The following is a 24,164-nucleotide window of genomic DNA, read 5'->3' on the forward strand; positions in this document are numbered from 1 at the left end:
TGACATACAACATTAGTTTCAGGTGTACAACAGTGATTCAATAATTATATACATTACAAAATGCTCACCATGTGTACTTACCATCTGTCACCGTACAAAATCATTACAATATTATTCACTATATTTCCTGTGCTGTACTTTTCATCCCCACAATTGATTTTATAACTGGGAGGTTGTACCTTTTAATCTCCTTTACCCGTTTCCCCCCCTCTCAGCACCCCCAGACAACCGCCAGTTTGTTGCTGTATTCAAGAGTCTGTTTTGTTTTTTTAGATTCCACATGTAAGTGAAATCCTATAGTATTTCTCTTTGATTTATTTCACTTAGCAGAATACCCCCTGGGTCCATCCGTGTTGTCACAAATGGCAAGATTCCATCATTTTATGGCTGAGTAATATTCCATTGCTTATATATATCACATCATCTTTATCCTTTTATCTATAAGTGGACATTTAGGTTGCTTCCATATCTTGGCTATTGTAAATAATGCTGCAGTAAACATAGGGGCACATATATCTTTCAAATTGGTGTTTTTGTTTTATTCAGGTAAATATCCAGAAGTGGAATTGCTGGATTGTATGGTATTTCTATTTTAATTTTTTGAGGAAACGCCATACTGTTTTCCATAATGGCTGCACCAATTTACATTCCCACTTTTTCTCCACATCCTCACCAACACTTGTTATTTCTTCGATACTAGGCATTCCAACATGTGTGAGGTGATATCTCATTGCAGTTTTGGTTTGCATTTCCCTGATGATGAGTGATGGTCATCTGTATGTTGGTTTTGGGAAAATGTCTATTCAGGTCCTCCACCTATTTTGTAATTATTTGTCTTTTTGGTGTTGACTTATATGAGTTCTTTATATATTTTGATTATTAACTCCCTACAAGATCAATCACTTGCATATACCTTCTTTCATTAAGTAGGTTGTCTTTTCCTTTTGTTGATGGTTTCTTTTGCTGTGCAAAATCTTTTTATTTTGGTATTGTCCCGTTTTGTTTTTGCTTTTGTTTCCCTTCCTTTGGTCTTAAGACAGATCAAGAAAAACATTGTTATAGCCAGTGTCCAAGAATTTACTGCTTATGTTTTCTTCTAGAGGTTTTATGGTTGCAGGTCTTCTATTTAGGTCTTTATTCCATTTGAGTTTATTTTTTTGGTATGATGTAAGAAAGTGGTCCAGTTTCATTCTTTTGCATGTAGCTATCCAGTTTTCTCAACACCATTTATTTATTTTATTTATTTTTTAATTTAATTTGATTTTATTATGTTAGTCACCATACAGTACATAATTAGTTTTTGATGTAGTGTTCCATGATTCATTGTTTTCGTCAACACCATTTATTAAAGAGACTGTCTTTCCCCATAGTATGTTCTTCTCTCCTTTACTGTAGATTAATTGACCATATAAGTCTGGGCTTATTTCTGGACTGTCTGTTCTATTGATCTATGTGTCTATTTGTGTGCCAGTACCATACTGTTTTTATTACTACAGCTTTGTAGTATAGTTTGAAATCTGGGATTGTGATACCTCCATTTTTCTTCTTCTTTCTCAAGATTGCTTTGGCTATTTGGGGTCTTTTGTGTTTCCATACAAATCTCAGGATTATTTGTTCTAGTTAAAAATACCATGGTATTTTGATGGAGATTGCATTGAATCTGTAGAGTGCTTTGGATAGTGTGGACATTTTAACAGTATTATTCCAATCCAGGAGCACAGTATGACTTTCCATTTATTTGTGTCATCTTTATTATCTTTCACTAGTGTTATATAGTTTTCAGAGTATAGGTCTTTCACTTGTTTGGTTAAATTTATTTTTGGATATTTTTTTGGTGCAATTGTGTATGGGTTGTTTTATTAACTTCCCTGCTAGTTTGTTATTAATGTGTAAAAATGCAACAGATTTCTGTATATTTTGTATCTGCAACTTTACTGAATTCATTTATTCTAATAATCATTCTAGTAGTCTTTACAGTCTATATATAGTATGTCATCTGCAAATAGTGACAGTTTTACTTCTTCCTCATGAATTTGTATTCATTTCTTGTCTGATTGCTGCAGCTAGGTCTTCCAGTATTATGTTGAATAAAAGTGGTGACAGTGGACATCCTTATTTTTGTCTTGATTCTGATCTTAGTACTCTAAGCTTTCAGCGTTTCACCATTGAGTTTGATGTTAGCTGGGGGTTTATCATATATAGTCTTTATTATGCTGAGGTATGTTCCCTTTAAACTTTATTGAGAGTTTTTATCATGACTAGATGTAGAATTTTGTCAAATGCTTTTTCTGCATCTTTTGAGATGATCATATTAGTTTTATCCTTCATTTGGTTAATGTGGTTGATTTGTGGATATTGAACCATCTTTACATTCCTGAAATAAATACCACTTGATTGTGGTCAATGATCCTTTCCATGTATTGAATTCAGTTTGCTGATTTTCTTTGAGCATTTTTGCATCTATGTTCATCAGGAATATTGGTCTGTTTTTTTTTTTCTTTTTGTAATGTAATTCTGTACCCATTAAACTATAGTTCCCTACTTCCCCCTCTCCCATCCCCTGGCAACTACCAATTACTTTCTGTCTCTGAATTTGACTACAGTATGTATACCATATAAATGGAATCCTACAGTATTTGTCCTTTTGTGTCTGGCTTATTTCACTTAGCATAATGTCTTCAAGATTCATTCATGTTGTAACTTTAGTTAGAATTTCCTTTCTTTTTAAGATTGAGTAATATTCCATTGTATGTATGTGATTTTGTAGTAAGTTTTTTTGAAATTTTTTATTGTTATGTTAATCACCATACATTACATCATTAGTTTTTGATGTAGTGTTCCATGATTCATTGTTTGTTCATAACACCCAGTGCTCCATGCAGAATGTGCCCTCTTTAATACCCATCACCAGGCTAACCCATCCCCCCACCCCCCTCCCCTCTAGAACCGTTTCTTTTTCAGAGTCCATAGTCTCTCATAGTTCATCTCCCCCTCCGATTCCCCCCCCCTTCATTGTTCCCCTCCTGCTATCTTCTTTGTAGTAAGTTTTAAAATCAGGAAGTGTGGGATCTTCAACTGTGTTCTTGTTTTTCAAGATTGTTTGGCATTTCTAGGTCCCTTGGGATATCCTATGACTATTAGGATGGGTTCTCCTCTTTCTGAAAAAAATTGGTATTTTTATAGGGATTGAATTGAATTTTAGTTTGCTTTGTGTAGTATTGAAATCTTAATATTGTCTTCCAATGCATGGACATGGACTATCTTTCCATTTTTCACCTCCTTGAGTATATGCCTAAGTAATGTATTATTTTTAATGCTATTGTAAATGAAATTGTCTTAATTTCCTTTGCAGATTGCTCTTTGTTGGTGTATAGAAACACAACTGACTTTTGTCTGTTCATTTTGTATCCTACAACTTTGTTGCAATTAATTATTAAAGGCCTAATAAGTAAATTTAACAAAATTAAAGGATACAAGATTGATATACAAAAATCAACTTTCTTTCTATATGCTAGCAACAAATTTTTTTGAAAAGCAACACCATTTACAAAAGTATGAAAAATGACATACTTAAGGATTAAGTTGGCAAAAGATTTGTAAGACTTTTACACTGAAAAGTACAGGGTATTGCTGAGAGCTATTAAGGAAGATCTAAATAAATGGAGAGAGATACTGTGTTCATGGGACGGCAGACTCAATCAATATTGGTAAGATGCCAATTCTTCTCAAATTGATCTATAGGCTTAATACAAACCTAATTTAAATTCCAGCAGAGATGGTTGTTTTTGTTTTTAAAAATTGTCAATGTATTTTTAGATTTCAGATGGGAATTTAAGGGACCTATACCTCCAAAACAAATTTCAAAAATAAATACAAAATGGCTAATACACTATATGTTTCAAGACTTTGTATAAAGCTACAGTAATCAAAAGAGTATGTTGCTGCCATAAAGGTAGATAAATAAGTACAACAGAGCAGGCCAGTCTTCCCATGCATATATGGACAGTTGACATGTGACAAAAATGCAAGGATAGTTCAATGGAGAAATCATTTTTTTCCAACAAATGGTGCTGGAACCATTGACTCTCCATATATACAACAAAATCAATTACCTTAAGTCTTTACATTCCACCATATAAAAAAATAACAAATGGATTCAAATGTAAAAACCTATTTGAAAGAAAGCATAAGAAAAAAATCTTTGTGCCCTTCCATTAGGCAAAGATTTTTTAGATATAACACCAAAGAATGGCCCATAAAGAAACAAACTGATAAATTGAGCTTAATCAAAATTAAAAACTACTTTTCAAAAACAAAAACAAAAACACTCTTGAGAGAATTAAGGGGCCAGCCACACACTTGAAGAAAATATTTGTTTTTTGTTTTTAAAGATTTTATTTATTAGAGAGTAAGTGAGTGAGAGGGAGAGGGAAAGAGAAACTGAAGCAGACTCTGCACTGAGCACAGAGCCCAACTCGGGGCTCGACCCCATGGCCACAAGATCATGAGCTGAAACCAAGAGTCAGATGCTTAACCAACTGAGCCACCCAGGCACTCCAAAGAAAATATTGTAGAGCAAATATTTGATAAAGTACTTGTACCCAAAATACGTTAAGTACTCTCAAAATTCAATAACAAAAATACAACCCAACAAAAATATTGGCAAAAGGTTTGACCAGCTATTTCATTAAGAAAGATCCATAGTTGGTAGGTAAGCACTTGTTCAACATCATTAGCTATTAAGGAAATATAAATTAAAATTATAAAATACTTCCATACATGTAGTAGAGCAGCTAAAAGGAGAAATACAGATTATACCAAGTGTTGGTGAAGATATGGAGCAACTGGAACTTTATACACCATTGGTGGTTTTTTAAAATGGTAAATATGCACATATCTTATGGCCTAGCTATTCCAATCCTAGCTGTCTACCCAAGAGAAGTGACACCATATGTCCCTACAAATGAATGTTTATAGCAGCTTTATTTGTAAAAATCCCAAACTAGAAACAACCCAAATGTCCATTAATAGATGAGTGCATAAACAGATTTTGGTATATCCATGTGATGGAATACTACTCAGAAATAAAAAGGAAAAAACAACTGAGATATATATATATATATATATAGAACATGAATGAATCTCCAAATGAAAGAAGCCAGACAAAAAAGTGTACATGTTGTATGATTCCATTCATATAAAATACTAGAAAATGCAAACTAATTTATAGGGACCAAGTAGATCAATGGTTGCCCAGAAATCTGGGTGCATTAGCTTTTTCATTTCTTTCTGTTTTTCATTATGACAACACTTAACATGAGTTCTACCATCTTAACACATTTTTTTTTTAAGATTTTATTTATTTATTTGACAGAGACACAGCGAGAGAGGAAACATAAGCAGGGAGAGTGGGAGAGGGAGAAGCAGGCACCCCGCGGAGCAGGGAGCCCGATGCGGGGCTCGATTCCAGGACCCCGGGATCACGACCTGAGCCGAAGGCAGATGCTTAACGACTGAGCCACCCAGGCGCCCCTTAACACATTTTTAAGTGCAGAACATGGTATTGTTAACTGTAGGCACAATGCTAAACAACGGATCTCTAAAACTTCTCTTGCATCTTGCAAAACATTATACCTGTTGAACAACAACTTTATATTTCTCCAGCCCCTTTTACTCACCTTTCTATTCTATTTCTATTGTTTAACTATTTTAGATATCTTCTATAAGCAGAATCATGCTGTCTTTGTCCTTTTGTGACTGGCTTATTTCATGAATTAAAATATCTTCCAAGTTTATCCATGTTGGTGCATATTTCAGGATTTCCTTTTTAAGGCTGAATAGTGTTCATGTGTGTATAATATATATACACCACATTTTATCCATTTACCCACTGATGGACATTTAGATGGTTTCCATAACTGACCTATTGTAAATAATGCTTCTTTGGGATATATAACCCAGAAGTGGGATGCTGGATCATATGATAGTTCTATTTCTAATTTTTTTTTTTGGGGGGGGGGAATTTGTTTTTCATGGTGGCTATACCATTTATATTCCTACACACAATGTGTAAGTGTTCCAATTTCTCCACATTTTCACCACTACTTGTTATCTTTTGGGGTTTTTAAAAAAATAATATCATACCGTACGTATATCCAATAAGGAGTTAATTTCCAAAATACCTAAGGAACTCCTACAACTCAATAGCCAAAAATCAGCCCAATTTAAAACGTGGGCAAAGGACTTGAATAGACATTTCTCCGAAGACCTACAGATGGCCAACAGGTATATGAAAAATTGCTCAATATTCACTAATTATTGAGAAAAGTGTTCTTGTTAAGTTCCCTTTTTGATTCTAAGGAAAAGCCAGCCCGAAAATACCACTCTGTAGCATTGCTACAGCTCCCTGCTTCCATACTGATTTTAACTTGGCCTTCCTGTTCTTTGTATGCCTGACAGATTAGGGCTCCACAAAGGTTGCTTTCTTTTATTTTTATTTATTTATTTATTTATTAAAGATTTTATTTATTTATTTGACAGAGAGATAGTGAGAGAGGGAACACAAGCAGGGGGAGTGGGGGAGGGAGAAGAGAAGCAGGAACCCCGCGGAGCAGGGAGCCCGATGTGGGGCTCGATCCCAGGACCCTGGGATCATGACCTGAGTCGAAGGCAGATGCTTAACCTACTGAGCCACCCAGGCGCCCCAGTTGCTTTGTTTTAAATGACCAGTTGTTATCTGGCAGAGAATCTATGGAAATGGATTGCAAGGGAAGTCTGTCTGCAGGATGGGGTACTTCCCAAGCACTGGGCTCCTGATCAGACAAAGGGCACAGAAAGGAAAAAAAAAAAAAAAAAAAGTTAGGGCCGGGTGATGAGAGGGAGGGAGAAGCTGGTGTTGGTGCTGTTCTGTTCATTTGATCTAATTTGTTTTAGGGCAGATTCTGCTTCCCAGAGTGAGAGAAAGCAGGAAACAAGGATGTTGGTAAGGGAGTTACCTTTCTTGTTTTAAGGCGGTACTTCCTAAATTTCAGTTATTTGCGTGTCATCTTGAAAATTTGTCACTGCTTTCGTCTTTATTATCTGCAATTACATTTATCTTAAAGTTACTATAAAATTATTTCACTTTTAAATGGAAAATTGATTCTTGCTTTGTTAAGATAAGTAGAAGTGTTAAAGATCCTCCATTACCTGAAATTTATCCTGAATAGAACCAGAAATGTTAATGAGTTGAAAAGAAATTCTTTTCGGGGCGCCTGGGTGGCTCAGTCGTTAAGCGTCTGCCTTCCGCTCAGGTCATGATCCCAGAGTCTGAGATCGAGCCCCACATCGGACTCCCTGCTCAGCAGGATGTGGGCTTCTCCCTCTCCCTCTGCTGCTCCCCCTGCTGGTGTACTTTCGCGTGCACGTGCGCGCGCTCTCTCTCTCTCCTCCTCTCAAATAAATAAAATCTTAAAAAAAATTTTTTTTGAGATCTGGCTTGCTTTTAGCGATGGCTCTCACTCTCTGCTGCTCAGGCTTGAGTTGGAATCCCACCAGGAAAGTTGATGAGACTACTGAAGATTGGATCCCTTCCCCCCAAAGATTCTAACTTAATTGATCTGGGGTGATGCTCAGACACTGGGATTCTTTTTAAAGCTCCCTCTGATGATTCTAATATGTAGCCAAATTTAAGAGCCACTGGTCTAGATTTTTGTTTTGTAAGTAACTTTCAACACCTTTTTATATAAACCAAAGAAACTGGCAAAGCCTTGTTGCATGTTTTTTTTTTTTTTTTTTTTTTTAAATTGTGTGCATGAAATGAAGTAATGTTTGCTCTTTACAAGACTCTGGGCTGAACTGTGGAACAAATGTGGGGGCTCCCCTGCCAAGCTTTCCCCCCATAAATGTAAATTGAAATAGGCCTCACTTGTAAGATTCTCTAGAAAATGTTGAACTGCTCAACATTTTACAGTAGGAGTAATTGGGTCTTCAACAACCAATTCATTTCAAAAATAGATCACTCAGCCTCACCCACCTTAAAAGTTGTGGGTCATGCCATCATAAACAAGGGTGGTGCTGGTTTTCATCCTGATGTAGTGATGGCCTTGGAGATGGCTCTGCATTTTGCCATCCCAGGCACAGGGTGTCTCTTCCAGCTGATGCATTTCATATTTGAGAAGACTATTTGAGCTATGTCACCACTTAATATGTTTGGATTTATAAGAATCCTCCCTGGCTTAAAGCAAGAATGAGCTGTTACCAGCTGAATGGTACAGTTTCTATTGAGGCACTGGTGATTTAGGACTGGGCCCCTTGGAGGGGCAAAACAGAGTTCAACTAGAGTATTCTTTTTGTTAAAATAAAAACAAATTCCACATTAAAATTAAGTATAAATATTATTTGTCACAGCATTTATAAAAACTAATCCAAAAACAGAAAGACTTAAAAAATACATAAAGCCAGTTAAATCATTGAAGAGATTAAATCTACCTTGATAGTCTAGTCTTAATTTCAAAATATTTCAAGTTTAAATAGAAATGACCCGCTTGTTTTATTTTAGTTTCCTTAAAATGTAGACAAGCTTGTCATTGCAAAAATTATTTTTATAAATTCTTTTGTCATTTTGGTTAATATTTTGAAGGTATAGTGTTGGCATGATCTGCAGGTGCATCAGCTTTTGAAGAATTACCTATGTATGATCTTTTCAGCTGAAACTAATTGATGAGAGGATTTTTTTTTTCCCCCGTCGTCCTTTACAATAGCAGCTTGGTTGAGAATTGACTAATGAAATCTGTTTCTTCTTTTTCCTCCCCTCTCCTTACTACTGTGCCTTTTTATTATATGAGATCCTAGCCTTCTAGAAGGAGGTACTTTTCTTTTGTCTAACTTTGTAGTGATATGTTTAATTGTACATAAAGGGAAATAACACCTTTTTAATAGCACTCATTTATCATCCATGTTCGTAAAAGCTTAATTACAGGAAACACCTATTCTCGGAGAGTAATCAAGATTCAAGTAGTAGTACCAGTGAACTATCTTGGACCAGTAACCGAAAAAAGAAATCCCTAAAACCATATTCTAGTAGAAAAAAGACAAGAATCAGAAACAGCATAAGAGGTAAGTTTGGTACATGTCTTCTTTCAAGTCATTTTTCAAATAATTTTTCAGTTATGTGATGGAAGGAGGGTACCAAAGAAAAAATGATTATGTGATCCCCTTTCCCTGCTACAGTTACATTAGAAAGACAAAATGTACATACGTGAAACAGTGCAAAAGAATATGGAATTGACCAATAATTGTTAAATATGAGCTTTAGATAAATGGACTAGGAGTTCAGATAAGAATCTAACATGAGCTGGAATCACTAGGAAAAGCTTCCAGGAAGAGGCGGGTAGGATTTGAGCCAATCCTTGGGAAAGAATAGTATTCAAAGAGGTGTGCAGAAGGGGAAGCATTCTAAATTAGGTAAAAGTACAAGGACAAAGTGACATGAGGAGAGCATCAGAGGCAGGGTCTAGAGCAGAGAATTCACACTGGTGGGAGGAGCTCAGGAACAAGGTGGATAATTAGGGATCTTAAGAGCTAGGCATTTGAGCAAGCTTCAGGATTTGGGAATTGCTTCTAGCATGGACATGAATACTTGGGAAAGGGAGAAATGAGGTTTTTTTTATTTCTCATGAGCAAACTTATCCATTGTACACTTCTTTTTCTTTTAGTTTTGCCATTTTCCCCTCCCAGAAGTGGCAGTGACCATGAGAAAGACCAAGTAAGTAAATTTATCTGGGCTGCCGTGTGGCCATTAGCATGAGCATGAAACAGGTCAATCTATTTAGGGTTAAATTTCATTTATTTCTCAAAAAAAAAAAAAAAACTCCTTTCAGGATTATGAGGATAACAGACCACTTTGTTGGTACGTAAATCACTGTCAATAGAAACTGCAAGGACTTGTAAAAGTTTAGTTTAAATCTTGGGTAAAGAAGACTTAGGATCTTTCTTCATTGTTCCCAAATTTGTTGTAAGATGTTTATTATGGATGATGCTAAAATCTGGGCTATATTCCTGTAAATATCTGCTCTTTGAATTTACATTTTAAAATGAACTTCTTGGTTTAATGCTTCCCTTAGTTTTCAGTTTACTTCTAAAGCTTTTAATGATTTAAACATTCAAATCTTTATTTTGTAAGTGGTTGAAACGACTTCAGGCTTATATAAATATTGAATAAATCCTCAGTTTCTTTAATTCATTTTGGTTTTCCTTGTTTTAAAGCAACATAGCTAAAAATATGAACACTGGTGTTGTCCAGACAAATTCAAAGCCAAATTTTCCTGTTAATAGCTGAATCTCAACAGTTGGTTTTTGTTTCTTGTCAAATGAGATACATAAAGACTGCAGATACAGTGCCAAGTACATGAGTTTTCTAAGGGGGTGGTTGCTGGGATTCTGACGGCATCAACAGCACCCTACCCCCACCCCATGCAGAAATACATTGTGGTTAGAACTCCAATCACAGTTGTCTCTCCCCACCTGTTCCCTTCTATCAGCTGCTCTCTGTGAATCTAAGGGGCTGTCATATTCTGTACTGACAAAGTTCATAGTTTAAACCTGTTAGCCAGAGTAAGGACCTAAATGTATGTTGAATACTTCAAACCAATGTGAGATATCAGTTAGAATATATATACAATGGAATATTATGCAACCATCAAAAAATGAAATCTTGCCATTTGCAACTACGTGGATGGAACTAGAGGGTATTATGCTAAGTGAAATAAGTCAATCAGAGAAAGACAACTATCATATGACCTCACTGATATGAGGAATTTGAGAAACAAGGCAGGATCATAGGGGAAGGGAGGGAAAAATGAAACAAGATGAAACGAGAGAGGGAGACAAACCATAAGACACTCTTAATCTCAGGACACAAACTGAGGGTTGCTGGAGTGGAGGGGGTGGGAGGGATGGGGTGACTGGGTGATGGACATTGGGGAGGGTATGTGCTATGGTGAGCCCTGTGAATTGTGTAAGACTGATGAATCACAGACCTGTACCCCTGAAACAAATAATATATGTTAATAAAAAAAATTTTTTTTAAATAGGCCAAAAGACAGATTTAAAGTAAACACAGCTTTTGTTTGAAGTAAGCACCAAAGAAACATCAAAGCTCTGAGAATCCATAAATTTAAGCTATGCAACTGACAGGAAGTCTGTCGCTATTTCAGTGAGGGTATTGCTGACTTTGTACAAATATTAGCATTCAAAATTCACTCCTCTGTGTTGGCGTGTAAGAGAATAATTTCGGGCAGGAGACAGCAAACATGTTCTGTAAAGGGTCAGATAGTAAATACTGTAAATATTTTGGACATATAAGATCATAAATATTTTCTGTGGGGACTATTCAGCTCTTCCACTGTAACATGAAAGCAGCCATGGACAATACCTAAGTGAATGGGTGTGTTGCATTCCAATAAAACTTTATTTATAAGAAGTCCGGTGAGCTGTAGTTTGCGGATTCCTGATTTAGAGCAGTGATTCTCAAACTGTAGTGATCATCAGAATGAACAGTATGGTTTGTTTAAATGCAGCTTCTGTCCCCATAGTTTCTGGATAAATTTGCATTTCCATCAAGTCCCCAGGTGTTGCTGATGCTCTGTTCTGGGGTGGGGGCCCTACTTTGAGAACTTTAATTTAGAGTTATTTTTGAGTTAGAATTATGAATTGATATATGACTTAACGTGCTCTCAACTGTAGGATCTCATGGTCTTAGTGTTTGTTTTCAAATGGAGCAAATCCAATACTTAAACCACTTTTAAAGGACATTAGAAATGTATTGGAATTTGTTGAAAACTCCTTTGAATGGTTATGAATGTTAACACTCTTTAAAAATACTATATTTTAGGCTAAACTTCTAACACCATTATGGAAAGATACCTCCAGGCAGAATAATTCCACACCTTCAAAAATTTCTGGAACAAAACTTCAGGGTAGTTCTGACTTTTTAACTGCGGAAGATTCTGCCCAGAAAACAGGTACCTGATTTTCTGTTGATTTACATAGACAAAAAATATATTTTAGGAAAAGTAGTTTGAACTAAACAATTTTTTTCTTTTAATATCTGTTGAAAAAAGTGTGAATATATGCTCTTTACTGTCCTCATTAGCAAAAGATAGAGGACATTGTGTCTTAGTTTTGCATTAACATTTGAGATTAGCTTGTCCTCTTCCACTTTTAAAGAAGCAAGAAGACTCAAATGATGACTTATAGCAAGGATTGGTAAACTTTTTCTGTAAAGCACCGGACAGTAAGTATTTTTTTTTTGCTTTTTGGCAACTCTGCAGTTGTAGCTCCAAACCAGCCACAGACCAGATGTAAACCAACGTGCATGGCTGTGTTTCCATAAAACTTTATTTATAAAACCAAGCGGTGGCCTGGATTTGACTTGAGGGGCCAGAGTTTGCCAACCCTTGTCCTGTTAGGTGTATCTTAACCTCTATTTGTATTTTATTAAAACTATTCATATCTTTTGTAAGGCTAGGGATTTTGGTTTGTTCACCTTTATCATTCTGCAGCTTAGCACGTTGCTAGGCAAACGATAGCCGTCAGTAAGCAGGTAACTGACAACTTCTTAGCTTGGCTGCCCCTGGGAGAAAAGGAGTAAGGAAAAGAGAGAGAAAAATATAGCATTAGAGAGTAAGAGGATATAAGTTAGTAGAACTAGAAGAGAAAAGAAAGAGAAGGGTCACAAGCTTGAGGTAGTTGGAGGTTTGCCCGTATATTGGGGGCCAGATGGGCAGCTATGAAAGGTACTGATTTAGTTGAGGTTCTTCATTTTATCTGCAGATATACAAACCTAATAAACATACATGCCCTGAAAGATCCAAAGGGGTTTATTGTTAGTATCTTTTTTTAAAAATAAGATTTAATATAGAGAGTGCTAGTGAAATGTTATTACCTGAAGTTGCTTCTTAGCATGTTGATTCCCTGGAAACTGTTCTAACACTCAGAACCTCAAAGTCCCTACCCACCGAGCGATCTGTCATCCTTGGAGCATTCAGAAGTTGAAGAAAATGTATCTAAGGAAAATGTATCGAAGGTACTATTTATTGTTGGTTATTCATCTGATTTTCCAGAGTTAATGTTATATTTGCATCATGTACTTATTCCTTCTTAAGGGATGATGTAGCACCATTTGTTTCTTACTTTAACATATATTTATGGCTTTTTTTCTTTGAGCTGGTAGACCAAGAGTCCTCGATGAAAAGTACTAGCTTCAAACATAAACTGCAAAACTTGGAAGACGGAGGTGAGAGAATACTAAACTCTGCAGAATAAAGCAAAATTGATTTGATTTTGGCAGGCTGGACTGTTATTCTAATCACAGCAGATAAAAAAATCACTTTACAGAGTGACACCAGGTGTTGGAGAGAGCAGTGGGATCTGCTTATCAAAAGTGCATGAAGGTCGAGGGGAGGGACATGGGGCTTCACTCAGGAACAAGAAGAGTGTCTTGTTTCAAGAAGTATAGCCTGGGACCCGCTGCTTCCTCTCTGGCCTCAAAGGAGGGCTCAGTGGGGGCACTTTCCTAAGGATCTGGTCCAGGGGCTCTTTCCATCCCTGAGTAAGTAGGTTCCCTTGCAGTTTATAAAGCAATGTTCTAAAAAATGGTGTGGCCAAGTATTGAAACTTTCCAATTCGTTTTCTTATGGTAACCACGGTAAGAAGGTTTTCAAGCCAGTTCACAGGATTGTGATTTAGTAGAGCACCTAGCCACTCTTTAGGATGTTCTTGAACTGTTTGTTTTCTCTTAACATTTTAAATGAAATACCAGGAAAGTTCAAATAGCTGTATATTATGTGCAGCCTATTTAGGATATCAACACAACAAACATCTGTGGACCAACATCCGGGTTAAGAAAATAAACATTGCTGTTTCAGAATCTTGGTAGGTTCTACCCTAAATTCATCCCTGCCCCCTTCCCCCCTTCACAGGGGCCCATTAACCGTAATTTGGTGTTTGATTCCACTGTTTTTATTTTTTTCACTTTTGCATTGTGAAAAATATCATACCTTCAGAGGAGAATGTCAAATATGTGTACAGTTTAAAGAACAATTATAAGGTGAACACCTTTGTACCTACAACCCAGTCTGAGAACTGGGTTACTGTCACTGACCGAGAATCCTTCCACACTGTGTCATAACCCTGTTACTTCCCTCCATCTCTGAGAGAGATAATGAAAATCCTGACTTGCATGAAAAGCTCTCTGTTGAAATAATGCAATATATGTTAAGAAAAAAAAAAGAAGAAGGTAGCGGGAGGGGAAGAATGAAGTGGGGGAAATCAGAGGGGTAGACGAACCATGAGAGACGATGGACTCTGAAAAACAAACAGGGTTCTAGAGGAGAGGGGGGTGGGAGGATGGGTTAGCCTGGTGGTGGGTATTGAGGAGGGCACATTCTGCATGGAGCACTGGGTGTTGTGCACAAACAATGAATCATGGAACACTTCATCTAAAACTAATGATGTAATGTATGGGGATTAACATAAGAATAAAAAAAAAAAGAAAAGCTCTCTGTTGCTTTTCTTTATAATGCTTTCTTTGTATGCATCCCTAAATAATATGTAGTTTAGTTTTATCTCGTGTACAATGTAAACAAATGGCATCATAGTGTGTAAATAATGTGTGACCTGCTTCTGCTCAAAATCATATGTAAAAATCTATGCTGATGGATGTAGGTGAAGTATATTTATTTTCATCAGAGCATAGCGTTCAGTGATATGAATGGTCTATATCTGTTCTAGTGCTGTGGGATATTTGGATCGCTTACAGTTTTGGTTGTTATAGAAAATGCCACTATGCCAAGTTATGTACATTTCTCCTGATACATATTTGCAAAATATTCTCTAGGTCTATTTTTAGGAATAGAACAGCCACAGAGTTTATATTTCCTTACCGGTTCTAAATGTGCCAAACTGTTTCTCCAAACTGGTTGTATCAATTTACTTTCCCACCAGCTGTGTATAAGAGTTCTGTTGCTTCACACTCTCCAACACTTGGGATTTTAAAGTGTGTGTGTGTGTGTGTGTACAAATTGAAGTTTTAATTTGATTGAATATCCCTGATTAAGGTTAAGCATCATTTTTATATGTTAGCCATTTGAATTTCCTCTTTTGTATAGTGTTAAAATGTCTTGCCCATTTGTCTGGAGGATTGTCTTTTTTATATCAGTTCCTAGGAACTCTTCACATGTTCAGGACTTGTCTATATGTCTTGTAAATGTCTTCTTCCACTGTGTGGTTTGCACTCACTGTAGGTCTTTACGGCTGCTTTTTGGATAACGTTTTTAGTTTTTAATTTTAATGAATTCTAAATTATTAATCTTTTATTTCCCATATTATATATAATGCGGTGCATTTCTAAGTACTGCTAGAGGTGAGCACCACATGTTGTAATATATATCATCACTTTAAAATATTTTCTATTTTTTTGTTTTCATTTCTTTGACCCATAGATTATTTCTCAGTAGTAAGGGATTTTTTAAAGCTATGATTCTGTTACTGTTTTCTAGTTTGATTGCACTGTGGCTAGAGACCATAGTCTATATAACTCAAACCTTTGAAATTTTGAGATGTACTTTCTGACGCAGTATATGTCAATTTTTTTTAAAGATTAACTTGTGGTTAAAAGAGTATAATCCACAATCACTGTAACATCTATATAAATATACATCCAGTGGGTCACTTTTCTTAATTATGTTCTTCAAATATTTTATATTAATTTTTTTCAGTCTAATTGTTATATCAATTGTTGAGAGTAGTATGTTAAAACCTCTCATTATGATTGTGGACTTACCAACTTCTCTTTCTGGTTCTGTTCGATTTTTCATTATATAAAATAATATATTGGGGCACCTGGGTGGCTCAGTTGTTAAGCATCTGCCTTCAGCTCAAGTCATGATCCCAGGGTTCTGGGATGGAGCCCCGCATCGGGCTTCTGCTTGGCGGGAAGCCTGCTTCTCCCTCTCTCAGTCGCCCTGCTTGTGTTCCCTCTCTCGCTGTGTCTCTCTCTGTCAAATAAATAGATAAAATCTTTAAAAAAAAATAAAATATTTATGTGCTTATAAATGTAAAATAGTGTATCCATATGAAATATTGAAACTTTTATCATTATAAAGTGACTCCCTTTATCTCCAGTAATGTTTTTGTCTTGAAGTTTATTTCTTCCATTAAGCATTTGCATGGTATAAGTTTTTCATCATTTTATGTTTACTGTATTATCTCTAAATAATTTTTATCATCACCCTAGCTTTAAAATGCCTTCTTTGTCAAATATTAAGTTCCTATATAAATGTGGGTGAATCTCTGGCTTATCTTTAGCATTTTGTGGGTCTATTTGTCTGGATTCTTACACTAATACTATCTTTTTTTATTGCTGGAATTTCATAGCAGGTCTTGATATCTAACAGGGAAAGTTGATTCTCTCTCTTTTTTTAAACAATTTATTTAGAAGTGGGGGGCAGAGGGAGAGGGAGGGAGAATCCTCAAGCAGACTCCCCACTGAGCTCAGAGCCCGATGTGGGGTTCAATCCCAGGACCCTGAGACCACGACCTGAGCTGATATCAAGAGCTGGATTCTTCGGGCGCCTGGGTGGCTCAGTTGGTTAAGCGACTGCTTTCGGCTCAGGTCATGATCCTGGAGTCCCCGGATCGAGTCCCGCATCGGGCTCCCTGCTCGGCAGGGAGCCTGCTTCTCCCTCTGACCCTCCCCCCTCTCATGTGCTCTCTCTCTCTCTCATTCTCTCTGTCTCAAATAAATAAATAAAATCTTTAAAAAAAAAAAAAAGAGCTGGATTCTTAACCAGCTGAGCCACCCAGGCGCCCCTCTCTTTACTCTTCTTTAAGGCTGACATAATTGTTCAAGGAATTTTGATACTTAAATAAATTTTATTTTCCAGCTTTATTGAGATTTAATTGACAAATAACACTGAATAAGTTTAAGGTGTACAATATGATGTATGCATGTATTGCAAAAGGATTACCACAATAAAGTCAATACATATGTCACTTCATATAGTTACAATATTAAAATACTTTTTAGTGAGAATTTTTAAGATCTACTCTTTTAGCTATTTTCAAATATACAATATAGTATTGTTAACTATTAGTCATCATGCTATACATTACATTCCCAAAATTTACTCATCTTATAACATGAAATACATACACTTTGACCACTTTCACCCATTACTCTCCTACCCCTACTATTACAAACCAACAATTCATCTTTCTATGAGTTCAGTTTTTAGATTTCATATATATCATCATGTAGTAATAGAAATCATACAATGTTTGTCTTTCTCTGTCGGACTTACTTAGCATAGTGCCTTCAGGTCCATCCATGTTGTCACAAACGCCAGGATTTCCATCTTTTAATGGCTGAATAATATCCCGAATAGTGTATACATACCACATGTTCCTTGTCCTTTCATCTGTCAGTGGACACTTACATTGTTTCCGTGTATTGGCTATTGTTAATAGTGCTACAGTGAACATGAGGGTGCAGTTATCTCTTAAGAGATAATGATTTCATTTCCTAGGATATATATCCGAAAGTGACTTGTTGGACCATTTCGTGTAACTTTAGAGTAATAGATCAGGTATCTTAAGTTCACTAATTTTTTTTTTTTTTTTTTAGATTTATTTACTTGACAGAGACATAGAGAATGAGCACAGATAGGCAGAGTGGCAGGCAGAGGGAGAGGGAGAAGCAGGCTGTCCACTGATCAGGGAACCCAATGCGGGGCTCAATCCCAGGACCCTGGGATCATGACCCAAGCCGAAGGTAGACGCCCAACCGACCGAGCCACCCAGGTGCTCCAAGTTCACTAAAATTTTGATAGGGATTGCATTAAATACATAGATTAACTTGATATTAACTTTATCTTTAAAATATTTAATCATCTTGGTGCCTACCTGGCTCAGTTGAAAGAGCATGTGACTCTTGATCTCAGGGTCATGAGTTTGAGTCCCATGTTGGGTGTAGAGATTACTTTAAAAAAAATTTAAAAAGATAATAAAATATTTAATCATCTTACACTATACAGAATGTGTCCATTGATTTTTATCATGGGCTATGTCATTTATAGAGTTCTAAAGTTTTCTCCTAGATTAATTCTTAGATATTCATAGTTCTGTTATTACTCTTTTTTAAATGATTATGCTACAGTGAAAATATGCTATTGGTTATTCTGTGTCAGTCAAACTTTCAAAATTCTTGTGAGGTCTAACAGTTTATTAGTTGATTCTCTTGGTCGTTTTTTTTTTTTTATTGTTGTTTTTAATTTTAGTGTAGTTAGCATACAGTGTTATATTAGTTCCAGGTGGACAATATAGAGATTCAACAATTCCATACATCACCCGGTGCTCATCACGACAAGTGCACTCCTTAATCCCTCCTATCACCTATTTCACCCATCCCCCCCCACCTCCCCTCTGGTGACCATCAGTTTGTTCTCTATAGTTAAGAGTCTGTTTCTTGGTTTGTCTCTCTTTCCCCCCTCTTTGTTCATTTGTTTTGTTTCTTAAATTCTGCATGTGAATAAAATCATATGGTATTTGTCTTTTTCTGACTGACTTATTTCACTTAGCATTATACTCTCTAGATCCATCTATGTTGTTGCAAAGAGCAGGATTTCATTCTTTTTTATTACTGAGTAGTATTCCATTGCATAATACCATATTGTTTTGATTATTATAACATTGTAGTATAGGTTGAAATCTAGATATGTGGTGTCTCCAGCTTTGTTCTTCTTGCAGAATTTCTTTTGCTATTCTGGGTCTTTTGTGGATCCATAATGTTTTTGGAGTTTATTTTATAGGGATTGTACTGAATCTATAGATGGCTTTAGGTAGTATGCACATCTTAATACTCATTCTTCTGATTCATGAACATGAGTTATCTTTCCATTTATTTGTGTCTTCAATTTCTTTCATTAATATCTTACAGTTTTTAGTGTATAGATCTCTCACCTCTTTGGTTAATATTATTCCTAAGTATATTATTGGTTTTGATGCTACTGTAATGGGATTGTTTTTTATTTTTCAGATTTTTTTGTTTTAGTAAATAGACATGAAACTGATTTATGTATATTGATTTTCATATCCTTCAACTTTACTGAATTCATTTATTCTAACAGTTTTTTCGTGGAATCCTTAGAATTTTCTCTATGTGAGATCATATCATCTACAAAGAAACAATGTTATTTCCCCCTTTCCAATTTGGATGACCTTTTTTTTTTTTCTTATTTAATTGCTCTGGCTAGAATTCCTAGTACTGTGTTAAATAAAAGTAGTAGAAGTGGTACCCTTGTCTTGCTCCTGATCTTAGAGGAAAACTTTCAGCCTTTCACCATTGAATGTGATGTTAGCTGTGGGCCTGTCCTATATGGTCTTCATTATGTTGAGGTAAATTCCCTCTATACCCAATCTGTTGAGCACTTTTTTTCATGAAAAGATGTTGAATTTTGTCAAATGCTCTTTTTTTGGCATCTATTGAAATGATCATATGATTTTTATCTTTCATTCTATTAATGTAGTTTATCACATTTATTTGTGGATGTTGACACCTCCTTGCTTCCCAGGGATAAATTCCACTTGACCACAGTGTGTGATCCTTTTAATGTGCTGTTGGAGTCTATTTGTTAGTGTTTTATTGAGAATTTTTGCATCTATATTTATCAGGCATATTGTCCTGTAGTTTTGTTTGTTTTTGTAGTATCCAATTTGGTATCAGAGTACTGATGGCCTCATAAAATGGTTTGAGAGTGTTTACTTTCATTCAATTTTTGGAAGTTTGAGAAGGATTAATATAAATTCTTCTTTAAATGTTTAGTAGAATTCATTGATCTATTCCTTACTCATTACTGGTCTATTCAGATTTTCTATTCATGATTCAGTCTTAGTAGGTTGTATGTTTCTAAGAATTTACCCATTTCTTCTAACTATCCATTTTTTTGGTGCATAATTCCTCATAGTAGTCTCCTACAATCCTTTGTATTTTTGTGGTATCAGTTGTAATGTCTCTTATTTCTGATTTTGAGTCTTTTTTTCCTTAGTCTAGCTAAAAGGTTGTCATCTTTATCTTTTTAAAAAACAGCTCTTAATTTCATTGATTTTTCTATTTTTCTGATCTCTATTTCATTTATTTCTGGTTTGATTTTTCTTTCCTTCTGCTAAGGCTTAGTTTGGTCTTCTTTTTCTAGTTTTAAGATGTAAGATTAGGTAGTTTATTTGGATTTTTTTCCCTTTATGTAGGCATTTATGGCTATAAATTTCTCTCAGTACTACTTTTACTGAACTCCAAAGTTTCTGTAGATTTTCTCCATTTTCAATTATATCAAGATATTTTTTTATTTTCCTTTTGATTTCTTTGACCCAAATGTTCAGGATTGTGCTATTTAATTTCCACATATTTGTGATTTTTTGTTTCTTCCTGGTATTTCTAGTTTCATATCATTGTGGTCAGAAAATATTCTTGGCATGATTTCAGTCGTCTTAAATTTCCTGAGACTTGTTTTGTGACCCAACATGTGTATCCTAGAAAACACACCATGTGTTCCATGTGTGCTTGAAAAGAATTGGTGTTCTGCTGTTGGACAGAATGATCTGTATATGTCTGTTAGGTCTATTTGGTGTAAAGTAAAATCAAGTCCAGTGTTTCCTTATTGATTTTTTGTCTGTATGATTTATCTGTTGTTGAAAATGTGGTATTGAGGTCTATTACTATTATTGCATTGTCTACTTATCCCTTCCCACACATTAGTATTTCCTTAATATATTTAGGTACCCTGATGTTGGGTACATTTATATTTACTGTTGCTGTATCCTCTTGATGAATTGATCCCTTTATCATTACATAATGATTTTCTTAGTCTCTTATTACCACTTTTGACTTAAAGCCTATTTTGTCTGATGTAAAATACATTTTGTATGTAAAAATAGACAAAAGTCTATTTTGTCTGATGATAGCTACTTCTATTTCCTTTTAGTTTCTATTTGCGTGGAATATTTTTTTCCTTCTCTCTGAGCCTATGCACATCCTTAAAAGTGAACTAAATCTCTTGTGGGTAGCATATAGTTAGGTCTTTTTATTTTTTGTTTAATCCATTCAGCTACTATATTCCTGTGGATTGAACAATTCAATCCATTTACATTTTAATTCAAAAAATTTTTGAGTATACTTGACACACAATATTACATTAGTTTTAGGCATACAACTTAGTGATTTGACAAGTTTTTATATTATGCCATGCTCACCATCTGTCACCATACAGTGCTATTACAATATCATGGACTGTATTCCTTATGTTCTGCTTTTTATTCCTGTGACTTACTCATTCCATAACTGGAGGCCCATGTCTTCCTTTCTTCTTCACCCATTTTGTCCAGCCCCTCCACTCATCTCCCCTCTGGCAATCATCAGTTTGTTCTCGCTCTTCCCCTAAGTGGCCTGCAGTGACCGCTGAGAATGGTTCACTATTTGCTTGACCCAGAAAACCCTACAAAATCATGCAAATCAAGAGGTTCAAATCTTCGTGTTCGCTTTAAGAACACACGTGAAACTGCCCAGACCACCAAGGGTCTGCAGATCCAAAAAGCCACCGATTATCTGAAAGACGTCACTTTGCAGAAGCAGGGTGTGCCATTCCATTGCTACAATGGTGGAGGTGGTAGGTTGCCCAGGCCTAACAGTGGGGCTGCACACAGGGTCGGTGGCCCAAATAGAGTGCTGAATTTTTACTGCACATGCTTAAAAATACAGAGAATAATGCTGAGCTTAAGGATTTAAGGTGTAGATTCTCTGGCCTTTGAGCACATCCAGGTGAACAAAGCCCCCAAGATGTGGCATAGAACATACAGGGCTCATGGTCAGATTAACCCACACATGAGCTCTCCCTGCCTCATCAAGATGATCCTTACTAAAAAAAAAGAGCGGATTGTTCCTAAACCAGAAGAGGAGGTTGCACAGAAGAAAAAGATACCCCAGAAGAAACTGAAGAAACAAAACCTTATGGCCCGAGAGTAAATTCTGCATAGAATAAATACAAATTAAAAAAAAAATCAGTTTGTTCTCTGTATTTATAATTCTGATTCTACTTTTTGTTCATTTTTTTTTTTAAGATTCCATTTGTAAGTGGAATCATATGGTATTTGTCTTTCTCTGACTTATTTCACTTAGCATAATACTTTCTGGGTCCATCCATGTTGTCTCAAATGGCATGATTTCATCTTTTTTATGGCTGCATAATATTCCTCTGTGTGTGGAGCATAATCTTCCTTATCCATTCTTCTATTGATGGACACTTAGGTTGCTTCCACGTCTTGGCTATTGTAAATAATGCTGCAATAAACATAGGGGTTCATAGATCTTTTTAAGTTAGTGTGTTCATTTTCCTTTGGTAAATATCCTCCAATAGTGGAATTATTGGATCATATGGTATTTCTTTTTTTAAGAAAAAAGGTTTTATTTGAGAGAGAGAGAGAACATGAGCAGGGGGAGGGGCAGGGGGAGAGGGAAAAGCAGACTCCCTGCTGAGTGGGGAGTCCAGTGTGGGGCTCTATCTCAGGAGGCTGAGATCATGACCTGAGCCGAAGTCAGATGCTTAACCAACTGAGCCACCCAGGCGCCCCTATATGGTATTTCTATTTTTAATTTTTTGAGGAACCTCCATACTGTTCTCCACAGTGGCTGTAACAATTTACATTCTTACCAACAGTACAGGAGGGTTCCTTTTTTTCCACATCCTCACCAACACTTGTTTCTTATCTTCTTAATTTTAGGCAATCTAAAAGGTGTGAGGTGATATCTCATTGTGGTTTTGATTTTCATTTCCCTGGTAAGGGACATTGAGCATCTTTTCATGAGATTGTTGGCCATCTGTATATCTTCTTAGGAAAAATGTCTATTTGGATCCTCTGCCCTTTTTTAATTGGTCAGTCCACTAATGTTTAAAGTAGTCATCGATAGGTAAGGAATTACTAATGTCATCTTATTGTTTTCTGGCTGTTTTGTAGTGTAGTTCTCTTGTTAATCTCTTCCTCTCTTTTGTGAATTGGTGATTTTTCATAGTGGTATTTTTTTATTTCCTTTATCTTTTGTGTATCTACTTTTGGGTAGGTTTTGCTCTGTGATTACCATGAGGCTTACATATAATGTCTTAGATACCAAATAGTCTATTTCAAGCTGATAACAAGTTTTATTGCATACAAAACTCCACCCTTTGCTTCCCCTAAATTTTATGTTTTTGTTGTCACAATTTGCCTCTGTTTATATTGGGCATACATCACCAAATTATTTCACGTATAATTATTTTCAATATTTTCATCCTTTATACTAGATGTTAATGGTTAACACACCATCATATTATAGTATTCTGATATTAACTATGTGTTCATAATTGTGGCATATTTTCCTATGTTCTCATGTTACTAATTATCACCCTTTCATTTTGACTTGATGAACTACTTTCGGCATTTCTTATAAGGCAGATCTTGTGACGATAAACTCCCTTAGCTTTTATTTGTCTGGGAAAGTCTTTATTGCTCCTTCATTTCTGTAGGGCAACTTTTCCAGATCAAGTATTCATGGTTGGCAATGTTTTTCTTTCAGCACTTTATATCATGCCATTTTTCTTAGTCTGTAAAATTTCTGATAAGAAATCTGACAGATAATATAACTATACCTATAATAATTTGGTGATATATGCCCAATATAAACAGAGGTAAACCTTATGGAGGTTCCCTTTTATGTGGGAATTTTTTTTTCTGTTGCTACTTTTATTTTTAATTCCAGTAGAGTTAACATAGAGTGCTGTATTAGGTTTGGGCGTACAATATAGTGATTCAACACTTCTATACATTTCTTAGTGCTCAACAAGGTAAGTGTATGCTTAATCCCCTTGATCTATTTCGCCTACCTCCCCTCTGGTACCCTGAGTTTGTTCTCTATAGTTAAGGGTCTGTTTTTTGGTTTGTGTGTCTCTCTTTTTTCCCCTTTGTTCATTTGTTTCTTAAATTCTACATATGAGTGAAATCATATGGTATTTATGTCTTTCTCTGACTTATTTTGCTCAGCATTATATTCTCTAGCTCTACCCATGTTGTTGCAAATAAGATTTCATTCCTGTTTATGGCTC

The 24,164-nt window shown here is 35.7% G+C and overlaps 1 protein-coding gene across 1 annotated transcript in view; it reads left to right on the forward strand.

The window, feature by feature from the left end:
• The window catches only part of SYCP2L (synaptonemal complex protein 2 like), a 112,467-nt gene that overhangs the window by 80,147 nt on the left and 8,156 nt on the right, over positions 1-24,164 (forward strand). Inside the window, exons 22-27 of the mRNA XM_035030436.1 lie at positions 6,934-6,982; positions 8,949-9,096; positions 9,696-9,745; positions 11,873-12,002; positions 12,978-13,057; positions 13,207-13,276. Coding sequence (XP_034886327.1) covers positions 6,934-6,982; positions 8,949-9,096; positions 9,696-9,745; positions 11,873-12,002; positions 12,978-13,057; positions 13,207-13,276 — 527 coding nt within the window. The remainder of the gene's footprint in view (positions 1-6,933; positions 6,983-8,948; positions 9,097-9,695; positions 9,746-11,872; positions 12,003-12,977; positions 13,058-13,206; positions 13,277-24,164) is intronic.

This window comes from Mirounga leonina, unplaced genomic scaffold, assembly GCF_011800145.1.
Source record: "Mirounga leonina isolate KUSES-001 unplaced genomic scaffold, KU_Mleo_1.0 Mir_366, whole genome shotgun sequence".
Lineage (NCBI taxonomy): Eukaryota > Metazoa > Chordata > Mammalia > Carnivora > Phocidae > Mirounga > Mirounga leonina.